The sequence below is a fragment of the Ceratotherium simum genome, chromosome 21 (genome assembly GCF_057802395.1).
Source record: "Ceratotherium simum simum isolate JZ-2026a chromosome 21, ASM5780239v1, whole genome shotgun sequence".
Lineage (NCBI taxonomy): Eukaryota > Metazoa > Chordata > Mammalia > Perissodactyla > Rhinocerotidae > Ceratotherium > Ceratotherium simum.
In genome coordinates, this window is record NC_141920.1 from 35904442 (window position 1) to 35925839 (window position 21398).

Sequence of the window (21398 nt, forward strand, 5' to 3'; positions counted from 1 at the left end):
TGTTTTGTATTGAATGCAAGATGTGGTGGACCAAGTCCTAGACTATGAGACAGAAGACCTAAGGTCTGGTCCCATCTCCTGGGTTTGTCCAGCAAACATTGATTAGGCATATATTATATGACAGGCATCATGCCAAGGATACAAAGGAATGAATTCAAGGAGATAGTCGCTTTGCTCAAAAACTCACAGTCTAGTAGATAATTAGAAATATAAAAAATAAAAGAAAAACTGTGTGGTGGATGCTATATTAAAGGTATATATCCACAATCCAAAGGTGGACTGTGGACACGAAAAAAGAATGTGTCATCTCTAGCTAGTGTGGTCAGAAAGGGTTCACAGAAGAGTATTTGTACATTGAACGTGATTTTTAGAGAATTGGACCTTGCGCTTCCTCATGGTCAGGCAGGACAAAATGAATCTGTTCCACCCACTTCACCAAATCATGAGATCCAGGAAGAGAAAATATGTTAATGAGCTTTGTGAATTTCAGCCTTGTTTAAAATGTAAGGAATTAGGAATTGTCCAAAGCTTCTTCCTAAATATCTCCCCTATACTCTTTCACTCTAGCTTTCAGTGATGCTCATTTTAATTCATTTCTCCAAAATATTTTTTCTCCCATTTTCACCAACTGACCCCAAAGGCTTTGCGGTATCCTCATCAGTCAAGTTGAGCAAGGGAAAAATGAAACAAGAAAAATCGGCTGTATTGAAACATTTTCCTTTTTCTATGTGCTAACATCCAACTGGTAATGAAAATAATATTATATTTTTTCAGATTATCTCATTAATTTGTCCCCTTTAATAGGAAGTCCTAATTCACAGCTGGTAAATAAATAATGGTTAGAGTTTTAGTAGAGCATATTTTTCCATGAAATTATGTGTCTGGAATCTTATGTAAATTACTTTAGCTGAATCTGATATTCTATGGAAAATATACAACACACGCATCCTCACTATCGACTTCCACCTTTCTCATAAACTACATTCATTCACTCGTTTAGTAAATATTTATTTTGCACCTGCTATAAGTTACACAGCAGAGAGAGAGCAGTTAACAGGCAGCAAGCAGGTCCTAGCTTGTGTAGGTCTGGAGGCTGGAAAGGAATAGAGGGAATTGTACAGCTGGGAGCACAATACAGTTAAATAAGTCTTGAAATATGAGACAAGTTATGTGTGATGGTAGCACAGAATGGAACATAAAACCCAGTCCAGGAGGAAGGAAAGCCTTGCAGAGGAAGAGATTTTAAACTAAGACAAGAAGGGAGAGAAAAAGAAGTCAGTAAGAGAAGGAAGACAATCACTGATACCCTTAGATGAAAGCTGTTTATGTATCTGCTAGGCAAGGTTGGAGGCAGGGAGTGGAGTGAGCTCTAAAGAGTAACTAATTAGTAGGTAGAATGTGATAACACACTTAGGGTTCATAAAATCCACTAATGTCAGATGCCTGAGTTGGCCAATAGAGCCACTGAGTATTTTCTTGCATTTGATTTTTAAATCTTTCTCTTCCCTGTGTCTGTCAGCCAAAGAGTAGAGTAGAGAGGGTCATTTCCAGCTATCTACAAAACTACTTGAAGAGACATGGGTATCTAACTCAGATACAGGGTGGTACCAAAAAATGTGTATCCTCTAGCCAAAGGGATTTCTTTCCTTTTGTGAATCAAATGGAACTTTGGAAACCTGTTTACAGGTTGTCCCCATTTTATGAGTGGCAAAACACAAATAAAATAATCCATGGGAGTTTCCCATTGTTCTTGGATTTGGCCCTTGTGCCCATGATTTCAAAGTTGGTGTCCAGGTAAGCAAGCCTAACGGTGTAATGTGTCTTGCTATGTACAATGATACATGTGTTGTTTGGTTCTCTTAAAATTCTATTTTGCAAAATAAACTTTTTTCCTGCTCTAAAAATGGATTTAGTAAAGGAAATATTATTTTATTTGTTCATTCCACAAATGTGGGATTTCTGCTGTTTGCCAAGTGGTGAACTTCTTATCTGTTAGCAAGCAGTGTACAATTTCAGACAATAATTTTTAGATATTTCTATAAAGGTATATTTCAAAACATATGAATATGGTAAAAGGAAGGGTGTTTTCTTTGGTTGAAGGGCTTGAAAATAAAAATAATCATATAAACACATACCTGAAATAGGAAAACGGCATGAAGAACGTCCTTCCTGTTAACAAAGTCTTGAATACGTGCTTCCGGTTTCCATGGCAGCCCCACTAAACAGAAAAATAAGTCATAGAGGTGACTTTTCGTATCAATGACTTGCTTCCCAAACAACAGTACCAGGGCAAATGAGTGAGAAATAATGACTGGTGCTGGCCTACTTATAAAAACTGATTATTTAAGCCAAAAGGAACGTTGTTTGAAAAAAAAAAAAAAGACGCCAACTTGGAATTTATGTTTTCATTTTGAAAATGTCTGTCTCCGGGTTCTTTACTTTTTTAAAAAAATATTCATTCAAAAGTCTGCTAAACAGCACATGAACAAATGTAAATGTTCATGCCACTGATCTGTACACTTAAAAATGGTTAAAATGGTAAATTTTATGTTATGTCTATTTTATCACAATACAAAAAAGACTAAGAAAAAAAAGCAACCTAAAAAATATCTGCTAAACAGACCCTGTTTTTACTAGGTGTAACTTACTTTAGTAAATGTACTTAGGAAATTGCCTTAACATCCCTTTAGAAGAAGGAAAAATCCTTAAGCTTAAATTATAATAAAAAAGCAACAGGATATAGGCTTTCAATACCTCAAAGCCAGTGTCCAAATGAACTCTACAGCTGGGTCATAGATGTTTTCTGAATGTTTACCCTGACCTCCTAGAAGAGAGGGAAGAGGAAAGAAGGAGGAAGGGAAGGAAGGGTGTGAGATGAAAACAGGAGACAAAGAAGACAGGGAAATAATGAGACCATTTTACCGACCCTGTTGTTTTATTTCCCAGAATGATTCAATACCTCAAGAAGATTTCACTCCAGAAGTGTACAGAGTTTTCCTGAACAATCTTTGCCCTCGACCTGAAATTGATAACATCTTCTCCGAATTGTAAGAGAACACATTTTAACCCACTAGTTTTGGGCTTGCAGTGGGACTCAGGGTGGCTGGGGCAGGACTCTGAGCAATAGAGGGAGATGAAGGAACCCCTTCATACACCATGTATAATAGCAGCGCTTCTGTGTGATTTGTTGGAGACAGTCATGCGTTCCTGCCCCTGAGGTGCAACCACTGCTTCTAATGAGTGGAAGTTTGCTGTGATTTGTTGCTGGGTATAGTTGTTTTAGTGTCCTCAGGAGGCTCTGTGTGGTTGAAGATTATGGCTAGAACAGAGAGGCCTCTTGCTCAGTGGGGATCGACTCATGTTGCAGAAAGAACTCTAAACTGGGAACCGGTCATTTTACCTCTCTGAATCGCATTGGTGAAATGAGAAGTTTGGATTACTAAGAACCCTCTTAGCTGCAAATTATTTGCTTCTATGTTAGAAATTATATAGGCATTACTTTTTTAAAAAAATGAATGAAAAAAAAAGAAAATAAACAAACCAAAACACCAAGGCAAATTTGGGGAAATAGCAGTTTATCTTTCTTGATATACTGAAATCTACAAGATGACAGATAATCAACCCAAAATTGATAAACAAAATAAGGATTTCTTCATATTGAAGTCAGGCCAACGGTGTGACTGAGAATGACATTGTGTATACTCATTTTGTGATGTTCATTGCCATCAACTATTTATTGAACATCTGCAATATTTGTCCCACTGAACTTGTCTTTGGGTTGTCAACAGGATAGAAATGAGAAGTTTGAATCATCCTATGTGGAAGAGTTATAGGCTCTTGCTGAAGTATGACTTTAATAAAAAGAAAAATGTGCCCACACAGATTGTTTGCTTTCTTTTAAGTAATGATTAATAAATACATCTTTAAATGATTAAGTAGGATATGGAAATTTGATGACTACACCAGAAGTTTTGGTGTCATAATAAAAAAACAACTCATACCTCTGTGTTCAATTTAGAGTGGTGCATCTTTACACACAAGATGCAGTGCTTTCCTACTGTGGATTTTCTTATGCATTTGATGTAGCTCAAGGGCATTGGGATTTGGTGGTGATTGCAAAAGATATTTGTAGCCCATAGAGATATAGCAACTGGGATGGAACAGCACATGATTTTAGGGCAAGATAGGAATTTCAATATAGCATGCTCTTACCTGCTATGGCAGATTTTCGTTTCCTAAATACAAATATATGAATGACACTTGGTGGAAAAATATTCTAATTTCTCGGTTTTTCATTGTTTTTAGTGGTGCCAAAAGCAAACCATACCTTACCGTTGATCAGATGATGGATTTTATCAACCTTAAGCAGCGAGATCCTAGACTAAATGAAATACTTTACCCACCTTTAAAACAAGAACAAGTCCAAGTATTGATAGAGAAGTATGAACCCAACAGTAGTCTCGCCAGAAAAGGTGAGTCGGCTTTGTCCCACACTAGAGCGAAGCTCTTGTTTCTGATTGTGAATGGGTCACCCCCGGTAGTTAGGGACATCAAGGATTATTTAGGTCAGTTTCCCACATTTGTATGCCTGTTTTCCTTTCTGACTTAAATCACTGGTGGTTCAATCAGAAGCAGATTTTTTAAAACTTCGGTGTGTGGTGTTTTTGTTGTTATGTGTGTACGCATGTAACATAGTTTTTTTTCAAAAATGTCTAATCATTTGTTTCGTTTTAAATTTACCCAGTGACTGAATGCATCTTTCTCAGGCAGGAAATTCACTATCTTAAAGGTTGCCCTTTTGAGTCTGTTTTTAGTTCTGTGACATGACCCACAGATTTTCCTAAATCTCTAAAACGGATGAGAATATTCAGTTCATTAGACCCTTATCTTAGTCTAGTTTAAACTATTGATGAGTTTTGCACTTGGGTAAATATTATAAAATTTGGCCTTTTATGCAAAAAAAAACTTAGTGTCTATAGAAAAAAATAATTAGTCTAAAAATCAGTATCAGAAAGACAGCTCTAAGTTGCCTGGAAGTTATTAAGAAGTTTATATTTTTGATTCTGGAGAAATGAATTGCCAAAATAAGCTCATGATGTTTTAATTGCCATGAGTTTTCAATTATGTGTGGCATCGTTGTCCCTGAACAGGATCTGTAGCTGTTTCTTGACCGCTAAGACCAAGTCTCTCTCATCTGGACTAAAATATCTTCACTGAGAAAATTGGTGTGTTATCACCAATGTTATTGTGAATTGCCTAGATATCCATAGGGAGGAAAATAAAGTACAGTTAACCGATTATTAAGAAGAAATAAATTGCGTCTTAATATGCAGGCAATTTATAAGTAACAGAATCGGCTCTAACAAATTTAGAGTCGTTAATAAGAATGATTATCATAAAAATAGATTAAAAAGTCTTAATTTTATTTATTTATTTATTTTTCCCCCAAAGCCCCAGTAGATAGTTGTATGTCATAGCTGCACATCCTTCTAGTTGCTGTATGTGGGATGCAGCCTCAGCATGGCCGGAGAAGCGGTGCGTCGGTGTGCGCCCGGGATCCAAACCCGGGCCGCCAGCAGCCGAGCGCACGCACTTAACCACTAAGCCATGGGGCCGGCCCTTTTATTTTTAATTTTATTTATTTATTTATTTAACCCATTGTATTTGTTTTGAAACTTGTCCTGTAAATGAAAAATGAAAGTATTTCTTAAGTATAGAAGTACAATCTTATAATTGATTTTATCCTACTTTATCAGTTGGGAATTTATAGATGAAATATTTTAGTTCTTGTTGGTTTTCTTGGTCAAGTACTTTGCTTTTGTTGTCATCATTCTTATTGTTGCCGTAGAGGTGAGGTCAGTCAAAGGAAACAATTAGCTCAGCAGTACGTGTTGGTGTTGCCAGGCCTGCTGCTTCAAACCTACTTAGTTAGGATGCCCTTTCTTCCTTAGTGCCGCAAGAGATGGGATTTCTCATTACTGTTAAGCAGGGAGCAACTCCTTGGAGATTTCAGCTGGATAGCTTGACAATTCCCTTCGGAAATCCAATTCACCAAAGATAACTAACACAGTGTTATAAAAAATCTAACAAGACTTCTAAAAACAGTTAGCCCATGACACTAGAAAAAGAAAAAGCTTTTGTGAAACCAATGAGGTACTTCAAAACCTAAACTTTGCCCTTTTCTCCTCCCTTCATGCACTGCTGATGGCCCATGCATCAGCTGGCCTATAATGCCCCCACACACCATACTCTGATGATTTGAACTAAGTAGAGGATGCAAAGGGAAAAATAACAATAGGTTGTTGTATAACTCTATAATCCTGGAAGAACCAATTTTGATTCCAATGGAAATTAAGATGATGTCTCTTAGTGTTGGCAAGAGTATTCAGTGTCATCTTATAGATGTACTAGGTATGAATTCCATAATCACAACAAGCACACAAAGTTCAGGTTTATTTAAAATAGCCACTTTATTTATTTTTCTATAACTTAACATGATATTGATTGTGAAGCTTCCGTGTCAGCCTTGATGTGATTTTTTTTAAATCACAGAATACATTTCTTAACTTAAAACTCCAGTAAGAAAATGAATTTGAGATGTTTCATACCAAATCGTTTGCTGCTTTGGCTCTATTTATGTGAACAAAGAAGATTAGAGAAGACTGTTTTATTGTTAACTGTTATTTCATAGTCAAAAGGATGACAATTTTGAAATCTTTATTTGTAGGACTAAGAAATTGTTGGGTTAGACCTCAATTCTTTAGTAACTAAGAGTTTGAAATATTTTTGCAAAGATGAAAATCAATTTTTTTATTTGATTTTGCAGTTCGTAATATTTGATGTTTAATTTTAAGATCTTTTCAGGAACTCCTTTTTCTGTCTTCTTTGTTTATAAGATAACAAAATCCAACAAAGTACAATTTTAAGAAAGTATTCTTTGACTTCAGTATGGTGACTGATGTACAAGGAAATTAACTCTCATTTATATGACTTTCAAAATGTGCATTATCATTTTTCAAAGAAGCAAACCAAGACTTTGAGGTCAAATGACTTACTAAGATCTCACACCAAGATGCTTTTTGAGAAAGCAGATTTTTAAACTTTCAGTCAACTGATTCATATATTTTGACCAATAAACATATGAGAAAATAAGTAGAGAAGTTTAATATAACATTATAAATTTTTCTGCTGCTGCTTTCATTTTGACTAGTTCCTCAAATGTCCCCAAGGACTAGTCAAATTGACCCACAAACTCAATCTCATTTATCTGAGAAAGACACTTCCATATTGCCTATATTTGTTGTAAAATGTTAGAAATAAGATACATAATGTACATATATAATAATATAAATATACGTCTACTCTCTGATATCAAGAAATTTGTATTTTAAAGTGTTAAACAAATAAACAATCCACAAATTTAACATATGCTAATTTAGTTTTATATGCATTTTATATAATTTTTACATTAAAGGTAATCTAAAACTATGTGAACATTTTTCAGTACGATCAAAAACCTAAATGCTAAAGCTGATCATATGTTAACTGATTAAAAGTACAGCACATGAACGTATGAAATGAAAATCCAGAAGAGATGATGGCCTTTGTGCTCTGTGGGCCTGCTGTCATTAGCATGTTGGCCACATTTCCAAGATGAACTTTCTGTTTCTGGAGTTGATGTATTGCTTATAAATAATCAGAGGGTTTCTGTGTAGTATAATAACAAATGTTCACATGTTTGATTTCCACAAAGAAAGAGTTTGGATCTTGTTGCAGAAGATACTATTCTCGAGGGAGTTTGGTTTATTTTTACAATTTAAAACCACGCATTGAAAAATGTCATCACCCCAGGTCAGCAAATGTTTTTCCCTTGCCATGTTGTTTGCACTGTAGACCTAAATTTGCTTAACACAGTAATATACAATGACATCTGCCTCTTCCAAATAAAAGGGTCATGAATGTCAGAGTTTGAAGACTAATGTCTCCTGAACAGGGTTATCTTTTATCATTTAAACTCTTTAGAAGAAAGGCAGTGAGTAAAAGCAGCATGAAAAATAAAATAGTTATATTGGTGCCTTTGGTAACAGAATGTAGACCTCTAGACTCAACTGATATGTCTATAAATGAAGGCCAAATTTTGCTTAAATAAACTGCCAAACCAAATGAAAGCAGTAGAGTTTGTTCATAATTTTATTCTTCTGTGAAGAGCAGGTGTTTGTGAGTATTTGTTAAACAATTGAATTAATATAGTAGATTTTAATATTAGCAGGTGTTTCAAGCTATATTCCTTTTTTTATCATCAGGTCTTCCTCTTAAATTTTTTCAGGTATACTCTACAAAAGCTTCCCCACAATTAAATCATTAAAATGAAACTATATAATCTCTTTAGTCTTTGATCAGTACTTACTGAGGTAATAGTTTAATAGTTGAAATGAACTCAAAATTCATAATAGCGAAGCAATTTGGTTCTCAGCAAAGCAAATAGAAGTTCGTGTATTGCAAGCATTTTTGCTTCAAATAGATCTAAGCTAATACTTATGCATCAGTAGAAATAACCTGATTGTATTTTCACCATTGTTTTATTTTAAAATGCTGCTACAATTGAACTATATTGTATCATTATTGTCAACAGCAAGAAGCACCCAGAGTGTGCTAGAGACAGCACTGGACTTGGGAATCTTGCAACCTGTAGTATTAGGTGGAACTCCTTAAGTCGAAAAATGACAGAAACTTAACTCAAACTGAAACACAGAAAGGAATTTACTGGTGCATATAAGCAAAAGTTCAAGGTGTTAATGACTTCAGGCATGACTACATCCAGGGGCTCAAAGGATGTCATCAAGAATTGTGTTTCTTGGGGGCTGGCCCCGTGGTGTAGCGGTTAAGTGCACGCATTCCACTAGTGGCCCCCGGGTTCGGATCCTGGGTGCACACCGATGCACCGCTTGTCAGGCCATGCTGTGGCGGCGTCCCATATAAAGTGGAGGAAGGATGTGCAACTATGACATACAACTATCTACTGGGGCTTTGGGGGAAAAAAAAGGAGGAGGATTGGCAATAGATGTTAGCTCAGAGCCGGTCTTCCTCAGCAAAAAGAGGAGGATTAGCATGGATGTTAGCTCAGGGCTGATCTTCCTCACAAAAAAAAAAAAGTGGAGGGAGATACGCGCAGATTTTAGCTCAGGGCCAGTCTTCCTCAGCAAAAAGAGGAGGATTGGCATGGGTGTTAGCTCAGGGCTGGTCTTCCTCACACACACAAAAAAGAATTGTGTTTCTTCATCTCCTATCATTTTCTCTACTGGCTGTAATTCTTGGGCAGACTCTTCTGAAGTGACAAGAAAGCCACTAGCAACTCCAGGTCTACCAGTCTCAGTATACAGAAATTCATTTTACTGATAGTTCCACCAAAAGTCTCAGAAACCTGAGCCTGGCTTAAGTCACCCAAGGTTACTCCTGAAGTAGGATCACTGTAGGCCAGAGGATGGAAGGAAATAATTGGACAGACTTAGGTCACATGACTCTTCCTAGACGCAGTGAGGAGTCAATTACCTAAACCACATGGACTGACAGTGGGAGAGAGGTCATTCCCTGAAATTCAATTGGGGTGTGCTAACTAGAGGAAGGCAGAATGGTCACTGGGCGGATAAAAACAGCAGTTCCCACTGAAACTCAGCCAGAAATCAATAATTCATTGTTACTGTTTATCTTGCTTTAGGAAGCCATTTAACCTCTTTGACCAGTCTCACCCTCTAGTTTTCTCATCTTTGAAAAAATTCCCTGCAAGGATCGCTGGGAGAATTAAATAAGTTTCTCATTGTAAGAAGGTGGTATATATTAATTGTTGCCCCCTACCCCTTTGTTGACCTGAACTAATGAAAAGTGATAATTGGCATTTACACTAAATTATTTCAAACCATTAATGGGTCTGGAAGTGAGATTCAGAACATTGAGGATAGGCATTCCTGAACGTTGCTGTCTCTTGGCTAACAGGCTTATTTAATTTACTGTAGTTAAGAATAAGTTAGAATCATTTGATGATGAAACCTGAAGAAATATGGCAAGTCATGTCTGTGCACAAATGTTCATTTCTGACTCAATCATTTTTATATATATTTTTATTAAAATGGATTTATAATTATAGTTCAAAATGTAAAGATTTACACTGGAATCTTATTATTTACTTCTTCATTTAATTTTCCCAGTAGATTTTTAAAACTCATTCTTTTCCCAGTAACATTTCTCTTTACTAGGCAGAGGTTATAAAAAATAATGATTACTTTTGTTAATGTCTGTTGTGCAGCTTTGAGAGATCAAACATGCCATAATTAAAGGAAAAGGCTGGCATTGTGTTATGGTTAAGCCAGTTAACCTCAGGCAAGTGATTTGATTTGCTAGAACTTCAGGTTCCTCATCTGTAAAATGGGATGACATGGGTGCTAGCAGACATGGGTGCTCTTCTCATATCCCTTGGCATGCACTGTTCCAAAACAGTTAACAGCACTCTCTGCAACTCTCCAGGACTTTCTCTCAGTCGAACTATAGCCAACCTACAAGTGTCCAGGACCTCATGGCCCCAGGAGTAGCTGGAGGCTAAATGCCTCGTCGTCTTTGCCACTTATGTGGGACAGTTTTGATGCATGTTTTCCACTTACTCCTGGAGTTCCCCAGTGGGATTGAGTCCTGGTTGCCTGCAACTGTAACCTGCTTGATAACGTTCCCTTTATTAGCTGACTTTCCTTTCCACCCCCTCTCATTTCTCCACTGCCCTACTATTATTTCCTGGGGTTACCTCCCAAATAAGCTCCTTGTACTCAAATCTTTGTCTCAAAACCTGCTTTTGGAACAACCCAAATTGAGACAAACACTTTTCTATAAATGGCCTTAACAGAATCAAAAGTGAAAGATGGGTAAGGTCAGTGTAGCTGAGCACTGAGAGAAAAATAAAATGGAAAGGGCCTGTGCCCATGGCTCATTCCTTCCAATCTGTCACATAACTGTCTTAGTTGTTACCATTCATGAAGCCCTGGCCAGTGGCCTCAAGTCATGTGACCTCCTGTCTACAAGGGACTTAGCCGTTTAGCCCAAACTCTCAGGTCATAGAAGAGGCAGCTAAGGAAGTGAGAATGTTGAGAATAGGACATATTTTCTGTGTCCCAGTGCAGAGTCCTCCCCATGACTCCAGACTCCCAGTTGGGGCCCTCCATCAGGACTTGCTAAGAAAAGAGACACAACACCAGCTATTTAGACGTTAGCAGTTGGCATCCATAGCAGTGGTTTTCAGACTTGTCATTGACATAACATCCTTTCATTTGTGTTTGTTTCTTCTAACAAAGTCTCAAAAGAAAGGTCAATGTATATGGAAAACCTTTAAAAGCATTACAGTCGTGGATCACTTAATGATGGGGATAAGTTCTGAGAAATGCACTGTTAGGCAATTTTGTTGTTGTGTGAACATCACGGAGTATACTTACACAAACCTAGATGGTATAGCCTACTAAACACCTGGGCTATATGGTACTAATCTTATGGGACCACTGTTGATTATATGGTCCATTGTTGACCAAAACATCATGCTGTGCGTGACAGTATTTTGGTTGAATAGAGGTGAGCCTGGAGTGGAGCTGGTGACGGCTGCCCTACTCCTGTTTCCTCTCCTGCCGCATCCCATTCTCTGCAGGCACTTCTCCCAAAACCTCGGGAGATTCAGGATGCTCAATTTAAAAACCACTCATCTGGAGGAAATATTGACTAGTTCAAAGATCTGCCTCACCATTAAGATGGCATCCATTTAAATATTTTCATATAGATTACCTGTGTAGCAATACAAGAAATAAAAGAACTGAAATGAACAAACAAAATCAACTCAAATGAGATAGATTTCTTCCCAAAAGACAAAGAAAGACAGATGAAAACTATATGATGTAGCCAATTCTTTTCATGCCTTAATTAAGTTACTGCACTGAGAAAGCTGCCAAAAAGCCACTCTAGTATTTTATTGATTAAGATCTCATTTAAATTCCACCTATTGACTTTCTAGCCTCTGTGGAAGGTCACAGAAGAATGACATTACCATCTGTGAGTATATTCCAAGCTTCTTAACTCTGTGTTGTTTCGTATGTTCATAGACTTCTCTGAAGTATTTGAGATTGGCTAAAATAAAAAAAAAAAATTTTTTCGAGATAGCCGTTTGAGTCCATTGTTCATGTATTGACTTGGTAAATTCCTTCTGCCTTCCCTTCTTGACTGCATTTCTTCCTTTCCCAGAAAGCAAAAATTGTGCCTGAGGAGAGGCAAATGCCTGGCCCAGGAGTCCTGGTTTTTTCTCCTCCAGCCTTTCCTTAAGTGACCTCAATGTCTGCTCAGAAGCATGGTTCTAGCCAGAGAGTCATGACCATGTCTATTCACAGCTGAAATGGCCTTTGTTCAGAAAACAACCAGTCAGGAAAAATATAAATAGTAAAAGACAAAGTCAAATGTCAGTCCCAAAAGGTAGGGACTGACCTTGGTAGTCTAATCCTCTCTAGTCTACTGAGTTTTGTTAAAACCACTTTCTCTCATCAGACCATACCTTCTCGAGATGCCTTGCCATTTTGTATGTGAACTATTGGGACAAAGCAGATAGTGTCTTTTCCCTCTAGGTGCAACCTCCTGTCAGAACATAGCATTAATAATTGCTGACTATTACACTTTTCCCCTTCTCAGCGGGGGTCAGGTGGGGCTATGGCTCAGTTAAAAGGAACAGCTTGGCAGGTTGCACTGTGCTAGAGAAAAGCCACAAAGCCACAGGCATTTGGTCCCCAACGTTTGCATTACCCAGAGTCTAGTTTTGTTAATAGTCGATTTTACACCAAATAAGTGGAAGGGAAACAGATCAAATGCAGAGAGAATCAACTCCGTGGAAAACAAACGATGACCACAAGGAAGCCAGACGAGGTGAGGTGTGGACTCTCTACCCTAACACTGAACAGAAAAGCTGAAAAATGTGCCATGGCAATGGGTGAAATAATGTCAAGAAGCTGAGAATGACCAATAATTTCATTAATTCGTTATAGAGATTCTAGGAGCTCTATCTTAACTCTCAACCACTCTCGTCTATAGGACTCCAGTTATGAAAGCAAGATTATCTACAGAGTAGGGATATCATTATTTTAACAGGAAGCCTTAACTGAGGATGATTGAAAAAATCAACCTTCACACTTAACACTCTACCTTACACATAGAGAATGAGCCAAAATGCTTCTTATTAATGTTGCTATTTGTCTTTGTTTGGGTTGCCCCAGAAGCTGACTCTGGGAGAAGAATTCAAGTACAAAGAGTTTGAGAGGTGATCCCAGGCAGCACTAGTAGGGCAATTTAGGAAGTGAGAATGAGGAAGGGAAGGCAACCAATAAAGGTTGTATCATCGAGAAAGTTAAGTGTGCATAACTGCATCTCCATCCTGGGGCAAACTCTAGAAGCCAGTGTGGAACACACACCTGAGTTTCCCAACCACAGTCACTGCGGAGGCTCTTAGGAAGTTAATCCCCAGGCACTTCCCGCCTGCTCTACGTAAAGTAAGCCATCAAAGTAAGCCATCAGATGAAGAAAGGCAGATGGAAGTCCAGCCCAACCACATCTCCTGGGGCACCAATACAGTCAGCTACAATGTCATTATCAACAAAACAATATCCACCATGATCACAACAGTATAAAAGGGATTTTCCTGGGGCCGGCCCCGTGGCATAGCGGTTAAGTGCGCACGCTCCGCTGCTGGTGGCCCGGGTTTGGATCCCGGATGTGCACTGATTCCCAGCTTGTCAGGCCATGCTGTGGCAGCGTCCCATATAAAGTGGAGGAAGATGGGCACAGATGTTAGCCCAGGGCCAGTCTTCCTCAGCAAAAAGAGGAGAATTGGCATGGATGTTAGCTCAGGGCTGATCTTCCTCACGAAAAAAAAAAAAAAAGGAATTTTCCCATCCAGCTCTGCAGCTGTAACAAGAATCTCCAACCTTTCAAAGGAGGGATCCTCCAAGGTACCTGACGCTCACTGAACTCTTCTTTATTCTAACATACCTGATTCAATTGCATGGATATTTTAATCTAACAAACATGTATTGCCCACCTAACTTAAGAACTACAAAGAAGTGGAATGAAATCAAGATAAAGTCTTCACTCTCAAGGAGACTGTAATTCAGAGGGGAGATGGTATATACAAATAACTATGATACACGATAGAATGTGATACACCTCCATTCATTCATCCAGCAAATATCTATCGAGCATACTTTATGTGCTAGAGAAGCTTGGAGGAAAAGGGAGATTTTATTTATTGAGATTCTAGGGAGTGTCAGAGATTGCTCTGAACTCTTTACCTGCTAATTGTCTTATATAAACTTCAGAACAAATCTTTAAATCTTTATTATTATCCCCATTTTACAATGAGGAAACTGAGTCTTTGAATGGTCACATAATTTTATTAGTTTGTTTGGGAAAGAATTAGTGAGAAGTAAGGCTAAGAGGGCACGAAAGCCTTGACGCTACCCTTGGCTCATTCATTTATTTATTTAGTCAGCACACATGTTTTGCGCCTTATGTCTGTGTAATGTCTTTTGAGGCTGTGTATGTCTACCCTTGAACTAGGCAATAGAAAGGTGCCACTCTTCCCCTCATGGGCCTCCCAATGTAGTAGAACCTCCTCTGTAAGGAAGGATGTCAGAGGCTTTTGAAGAGGAAAGTGACATTCGAGTTGTACTTCAAGAATGCTGCAGAATAGAGAGCTGGATGAAGGACAGACTAGAGTCAGGCAGCATTTAAGGCACTAAGACATAGCATGTTCTAAGTAGTTCATCAGAAAGCTTTCATGAGCACATATTCTGGGCCTGCCTTTATGCTAGACACTGGAAGAGATGTAAATGAAGTGAAGGTCATGCTCGTTACCCTTAGAAAGCCAGTATCCAGCTTGACCAAGGAACATGACAGTCTGGTTAAGGATTTTTGCCTCCTTTGCATTATGGTCAGGAGCAATTGTGAAGAGTTTCTTCTGATAGAGCAATGTGACAGTGCGCTAATAAAATGCAACTTACTTGTTTTTTATCCTCTGAGAACTTCTAACTCTAAATGATAAATCAATACTTAACGCAAATCTAGTGGAAAGACTCCAAGCCTGTGTTCAAGAGAGCAAGGTTTTAATCTTGATTCTGTTGTTATCTAGCCATGTCAACTCAAAAGGACTTTAATCTTGCTGGGTTGAAGTTTGTTTATCTGTCATGTTAAATAATAAGACTTTGTCTTACCCACCAAACAGAACAGTTAGCAGTAAATAAACTCACAGATGTGCAAGTATTTTGAAGAAGGGAAAGTGCTAAATCAAAAATTAGGTGTTATTATTAAGAATTTTCACAAAAACCACCACAACAAGTTCAACTTACTAAAGGGAAAACAGCAGGCACACAGAAAGCCATGACAGCTGGGGGAGGGGTTAATTTATAAAGGCTTTTGAGAAGAGCAAGTAGCCATTTAGTGGACATTATCACACAACATCTTGGACTTGTATTTGTACATAGGTATGGTAATAGAACAGCTTTTGAAATCAAGATGAAATAAGAATGTCTGACACTTTTCAACCTAATATAAAATAATAATGCATGAAAACATGTATAGAACATACTGACTCCAGGATTGGGAAGATAAATTGATAAACCAGATGAAAAAACCAGCAAAGTTCATATACTATACAAAAACAGTTAGTTGGCAAATGTAATAGGAAAGTTTGTGCCCAAGCAAAGATAATTGAAAAGGAATCATTTAATAGATTATTTCTGAAAGCAGGCAAATAGATTTTGGTGAGCCACAGGATATTAAAGCCGTCTGCACTTACTTTCTCTGAGCTGGTCTAGCAGAACTCACGGAAGGGTCACAGTACCAGGAATAAACATGAGCCAAGGAAATAGCTTCTCAGTGCTATGCTTGGAAGTGACTTAAGGAGGTGCTAAGCCATTGGACCAGTAACACTCCAACATGCTCTGGTATCATAACAGTAAGAATGGAGTTTGAATGATGATGAATGGATTCTCAACCACCTAATCCCAGTGACATCCAAATATTTGAGTAGCCAGATCCTGCCTAATTGGCATTTGGCTCAACAGACTGAGGCTGGTGGCCATGCTAGCTGGCAGGCATGCTGTCCAATTTGTCCATCTCAACTATGCGATGACTCTGTGGATTTACAGGCCATCTGTCTTGCAAGGCAGAATTTGTAGAGATTTCTCTGTGTTTCCGGGCTTTGAAAGATGTTATTTGCATGTGTTTGTCTATTTTTATTTTTTTAAGCTAACCTGCATATTTTTTGCAAAACCCACAAAACAATGTCACATCTTCTGTTTAGCGTTTCTCTTGTCCTCACCTTGGCATAACAAGTTTTCTGTTGTATTTTTCTTCCTAAAAGTTAGATTCATGGGTTGGAGAATAAAAATGCTAGTGGATGCCTTTAAATTACTTGCAGAGATTAGAATGTAAATTAAGTCTGGAAGAGAATTTTAGACCTTGATAGACAAAATCCAAATCAAAGAGCTAATCCTCACGCCTCTGCCAGATGGGTCATTTGTCCTGCCTGAGCCCAGCTTTTTTTAACAGAAAGATTAAAGTAACACATTGTAGAGAGATAAGTAAATCATGGGAAAAAACTCTTCCTTGGTCACATTCAGGGCTATTTTTAGGACTAATCCAGGGTGCTCAGATTGAAGCCAACTGCCACGAGGCAAGACTCTCTCCTTTTCATCTCATCCATGTCCCTCATCCAGGCCAGTGCTGGGAAAGTTATGTGGATAAATATCATCAATTGCACTCACCACCATCTGTCTTTCCATTGCTTCAGCATGGGCTCCAGATCCAGCTCTCACACTAGGTCCCCTGTGACCTCAGACAAGTTGCTTACCTCTCTAAGTCTCTGCCCAACTGGAAATGAGAATTAAAAAGTACCTCTGTTCTAGAGTTTCTGTGCCTGCAACATGGTCAGTGCTCAAGTAACGGTAGCTCCTCCTATTATTATTATTATTATTATTATTATTTACCTTTCCTGGTACTAGATTATGTGTGGCATCTTCTACAGCAGCATAGCATAGTGGTTAATGGCATGGAACACAAAGCCTGACACCCTTGGTTCAAATCACAATTTATCTGCTTATGAGCTGTGTGACCTTGAGCAAGTTACTTGCCTCGGGTTTCTCATCTATAAAATAGGCATAAAAGTAGTGCTCACTTGATAGAGTTATTATGAGGATGAAACGAGTTAATATTTGCACAGAGTAAACAGCATATAAAGGCTTGGTAGATAATATACTGGAAATAGATTAAACTCATGGAGCTCTTCAAAGCCTGGCTCTCTCTCTTTCTTCCTTTCCTATCCTGCTTGCACTTATGCTACATATTTGCTTTCAAGTCAGAATCCATTATTTTTTAAAAAGTACTGTGTTTGTAAACACAGCCAGACACATTTTCTTTCCTTGAACCTCCACAGCATTATTTTTTTCCTATAGCACTTCTCTGCTGCTGCCGTACATCTGCTTTTAGGGCTGGCTCAGGAGCAGTTCCACGTCGGTGCTTTGATGCCAGGATGGGGTCATTTCCACAGTAACCATCCTGGTCAAAAACACATCCTGAACAGGAGAGCCTTACTGGGGGACTTTCAGGCCACCTTGGTAATGTGGCATGAATTCTATTTAGAGATTACCTTTCGACCATGCCCCACAGTACTTTTTCCCTCCCATGGTCACGGAGCTCCTGTAAAGTATCGTGAGAAAGTGTAGTGCTGAGGACTCACCACCAGGCTCAGAAGTTTCAGGGCGATGAGGAGCATCAGCTTGTGTCACCTGACCTTATCAAAAGTCATTTTCATAAGTTTGTGGGTTGAAGGGGAGGGCCTATGCATTTATTTCAAATAAACTTCTTGCCTGTGAATTTAAAAAAAAATTCTACCAGGTCTGAGCAAAGCAGAGGAGAGGATATGACAGGGCAGTTAACATGCCCTGTGCAATGTAATGAAGTACTATCAACTCTTCTATTGTTTAAGTATTGATTTGCCCTATTCTGAGTTATCCTACGTCCGCTTCTCCTGGTCTGTTTTGATGGCCTTACACATTTCATGCTGTCTGGTTAGCACTTCTGCCAGAGGCTAGGCAGAGGGAGGGAGTAAAGATAAAACTTACAATCTCTCCAGGACTCCTGACTGGGACTCAGCTCTCCACGCCCTCCCTGTGATTCTTAAGCACACTTCTTGACCATCATGGGACCATCAGTCAAAGCCAGGCCAAGCCCCTTGGTTCTGGTCTCTAAGCTGTCATTGCATTTCTTTGATGTTTTTGTCTCAGTCCTCCTTTGCAGCATCATTTATATCCGAACTCAGAATTGCCATTTTTAGTTCTCTATGATACAAATTAGTTTTAGGGATTTAGTTGCCAAGATGATACACAAAACTACTCATGATATGTATTAATTTGTTGTTAGTGCCATCCAGTTGATTCCAACTCCTAGCAACCCTGTGTCCAGCAGAGCGGAATCCTGCCCAGTCTTTCTGCACCATCCTCTCACCTTCTGGTATTGTCTCAGACAATGATCTGCTGTTATTAACAGGGTTTTCAGGGCCAATTTTTTTGGAAGTAGGTGGCCACGTCCTTCTTCCTAGTCTATCTTAGTCTGGAAGCTCCACTGAAAACTATCCACCACGGGTGACCCTGCTGGTATTTGAAATACCGGTGTCATAGCTTTCAGCATCACAGCAACATACAGCCGCCACAGTATGACAACCGACAGACCAGTGGTATGGTTCCCTGACCGGGAAACGAACCCAGGCACGGTGGTGAAAGCACCAAATCTTAACCCCTAGACCACTGGGGCTGGCTTATGTTTTAATACGTAAATGTGAATATTTGTGGAACCTAACACTCATTCTTTCAACTAATATTTATTGAGCACTTACGTGTCAGTCACTGTTCTGGGTTCTAAGGATCAGCAGTAAACTGACAAAAGCCCTGTCTAGTGGCTGGACTTCCCACTGAGTGCCTGCATGTCTTTGCTGAAAGCTTTCTTTGGCTCCCGGAGCCCTCTCTTCCTAAGAGTGTAGTGGACAGAAGTACTGGGGAATTAATGCCCCCGGAAGCAATCAATCAGCCAGTGACTGATGGGACTTGGGGTATAAATACTCCAGTTTCCTCTCCCCTTGGAGGGGATAATTGCAAGTACATGTTGTACCTCATTTCCTAGTGGTTCCCCAATGGGATTAAATTCCAGTTGCCTATAGTGGTGATTTGTTTGATAATTCACCATTATTGACTTCCTTCCCTCCTCCCCCACCGTTGTTTCCAAGAGACCACCTCCTAAATAAACTAATGCCCAAATCCTGGTCTCAGAATCTGATTCAAGGGAAACCCAAACTAAGACACTCTGTCCTCATGAAACTTACAGTCTTGTAGGAGGAGACCACAACTAACAAGCCAGTATATATATAGAATGACAGATGGTGATAAATGCCATGGAGAATATTAAGTAGTGTATGAAATAGAAGTGCCAACAGGAGCAATTGTTATTTGTATAGGGTGGTCAGGGAAGGCTTGGGAAGGCTTCGTGTTATGGTGACATTTGAGGACACTCTTGGTTCACTCAAAATAAATGTTTTTTTTCTTCTATCTTAATTTCCATAGTGAAATAACCTAGGGTGGTGTCTAAGTGCTAAGAGCCTTACTGAGTGCCTGGGCATCAGAGGAGGAGTCTGAGTTTGGTCCTGTGTTCAAGCTAATAGCCCCGATGCAGGCTTATTCCTTTCTGGTCTTGGGCATTGATCATCCTTTTCAGGACAATGGGTTCAGCCACATGCTTGCTAGTCATGGGTGGACCAAGAAGGACCTCTCTAAGGCTCAGGCACAGGTCCATTTATTTAGAGCCTCCAGACACTTCTGCTCCTGCTGTTTCTGGCCACAGGGGAACACCAGGGTTTGCAACTTTCTGGAGCATCTCCTGGGAAAGGAGCCACAGGCTTCTCTTTTCAGAACATCAAACTTGTCTAAGACTTCCCCTAGACTTGGGGACAAGGAAGCCTTGGTAGAAAAGTGCCCTCAAATCCATGCAGAAAATGTACCCTTTAGTTCTTTGTTAACTGCCATCCCTCCCTTCCCTGAGGCAAAGTTAGAATGCTTTGTTGCTGCCTGTATTAGAGGAGAGTGAGAGGGACTTGCGGAGAGTGAGAGGGACTTGCGAAGAGTAAGGGAGAAAATATCTCATCTGTTAAATACTGCCAACCTTGACAGGATTCAATAGCAATTTATGTCAGCTGCCTTAGAATTTAGTTCCGGAAGTCTCCTTAATTTTTTTTTAGATTTAATAGTTTAATTTCTCTAGCAGTACTTTGAACTCGAATTTTAACTTTACATGAGAGACTTGGGAAATAGAATTACAATTCTGGACATATTTTCTGCTGATTGAATGAGGTCATGGGGGACACATCCCATGACCGCCATGAGGAGAGTTATACAACTCGCCAGCACTTATAAAATAAAAGGTCGGCTTGACTCAGTCATGACTCCCTTAGAAACTCGGGGCCTTGACAGCTCCTTGTACACACCACCATACCTGTTCCACACAAGCAGCCTGTGAAGTTGGCAAGAGAAGCCAAGAGGTTCACGCGACTTCCCACCTGAAAAGTACCTGAGAGCTCAGGCTGCCTATGAAACTGACTACACTCTACCTGGGAAAAAATGTAGCGAGGAAAACCTGACAGACAGTTATCTATATGGTGTCATCTGTGGTGAGATATTAGTCACTGCATACTTTTCTTTAGAAAGATATAAATGAGAGAAAACCAGTGATTAGTCCCTGACCAGGCAAAGCAGATCTGTGACAGAAAACCTTTAGCTCCTCCCTTCTGATTTAATTTTACCTAAAAATACTAGAATCAAAGGATAAAGCATATGAAATCTGACTTTTAAAACATAATCAGGGCCGGCCCTGTGGCTTGGTGGTTAAGTGCGCGCGCTGCAATGCTGGTGGCCCGGGTTCGGATCCCGGGTGCGCATCGAGGCACCACTTCTCCGTCCATCCTGAGGCCGAGTCCCACATACAGCAACTAGAAGGATGTGCAGCTATGACATACAGCTATCTACTGGGGCTTTGGAGGGAAAAAATAAAATAAATAAAATCTTAAAACATAATCAGGGGCTAGGCCCGTGGTGTAGTGGTTAAGTTTGGTGCACTCCACTTTGGTGGCCCGGTTCTCGGGTTCGGATCCTGGGCGCAGACCTCTCATCAGCCATGCTGAGGTGGTGACCCACATACAAAATAGAGGAAGAGTGGCACAGATGTTAGCTCAGGGCTAATCTTCCTGACCAAAAAAAAGGAAAAAACCATAATCAGCAAAAATGTCAGCACAGTAT

The 21398-nt window shown here is 39.4% G+C and overlaps 1 protein-coding gene across 2 annotated transcripts in view; it reads left to right on the forward strand.

Annotated features, from left to right (window-relative positions):
- The window catches only part of PLCB1 (phospholipase C beta 1), a 684700-nt gene that overhangs the window by 478529 nt on the left and 184773 nt on the right, over nucleotides 1-21398 (forward strand). For both annotated transcript variants that reach the window (XM_004433764.3, XM_004433765.3), the window contains exons 8-9: nucleotides 2947-3047; nucleotides 4306-4472. In XM_004433764.3, the coding sequence (XP_004433821.1) occupies nucleotides 2947-3047; nucleotides 4306-4472 (268 nt within the window). The remainder of the gene's footprint in view (nucleotides 1-2946; nucleotides 3048-4305; nucleotides 4473-21398) is intronic.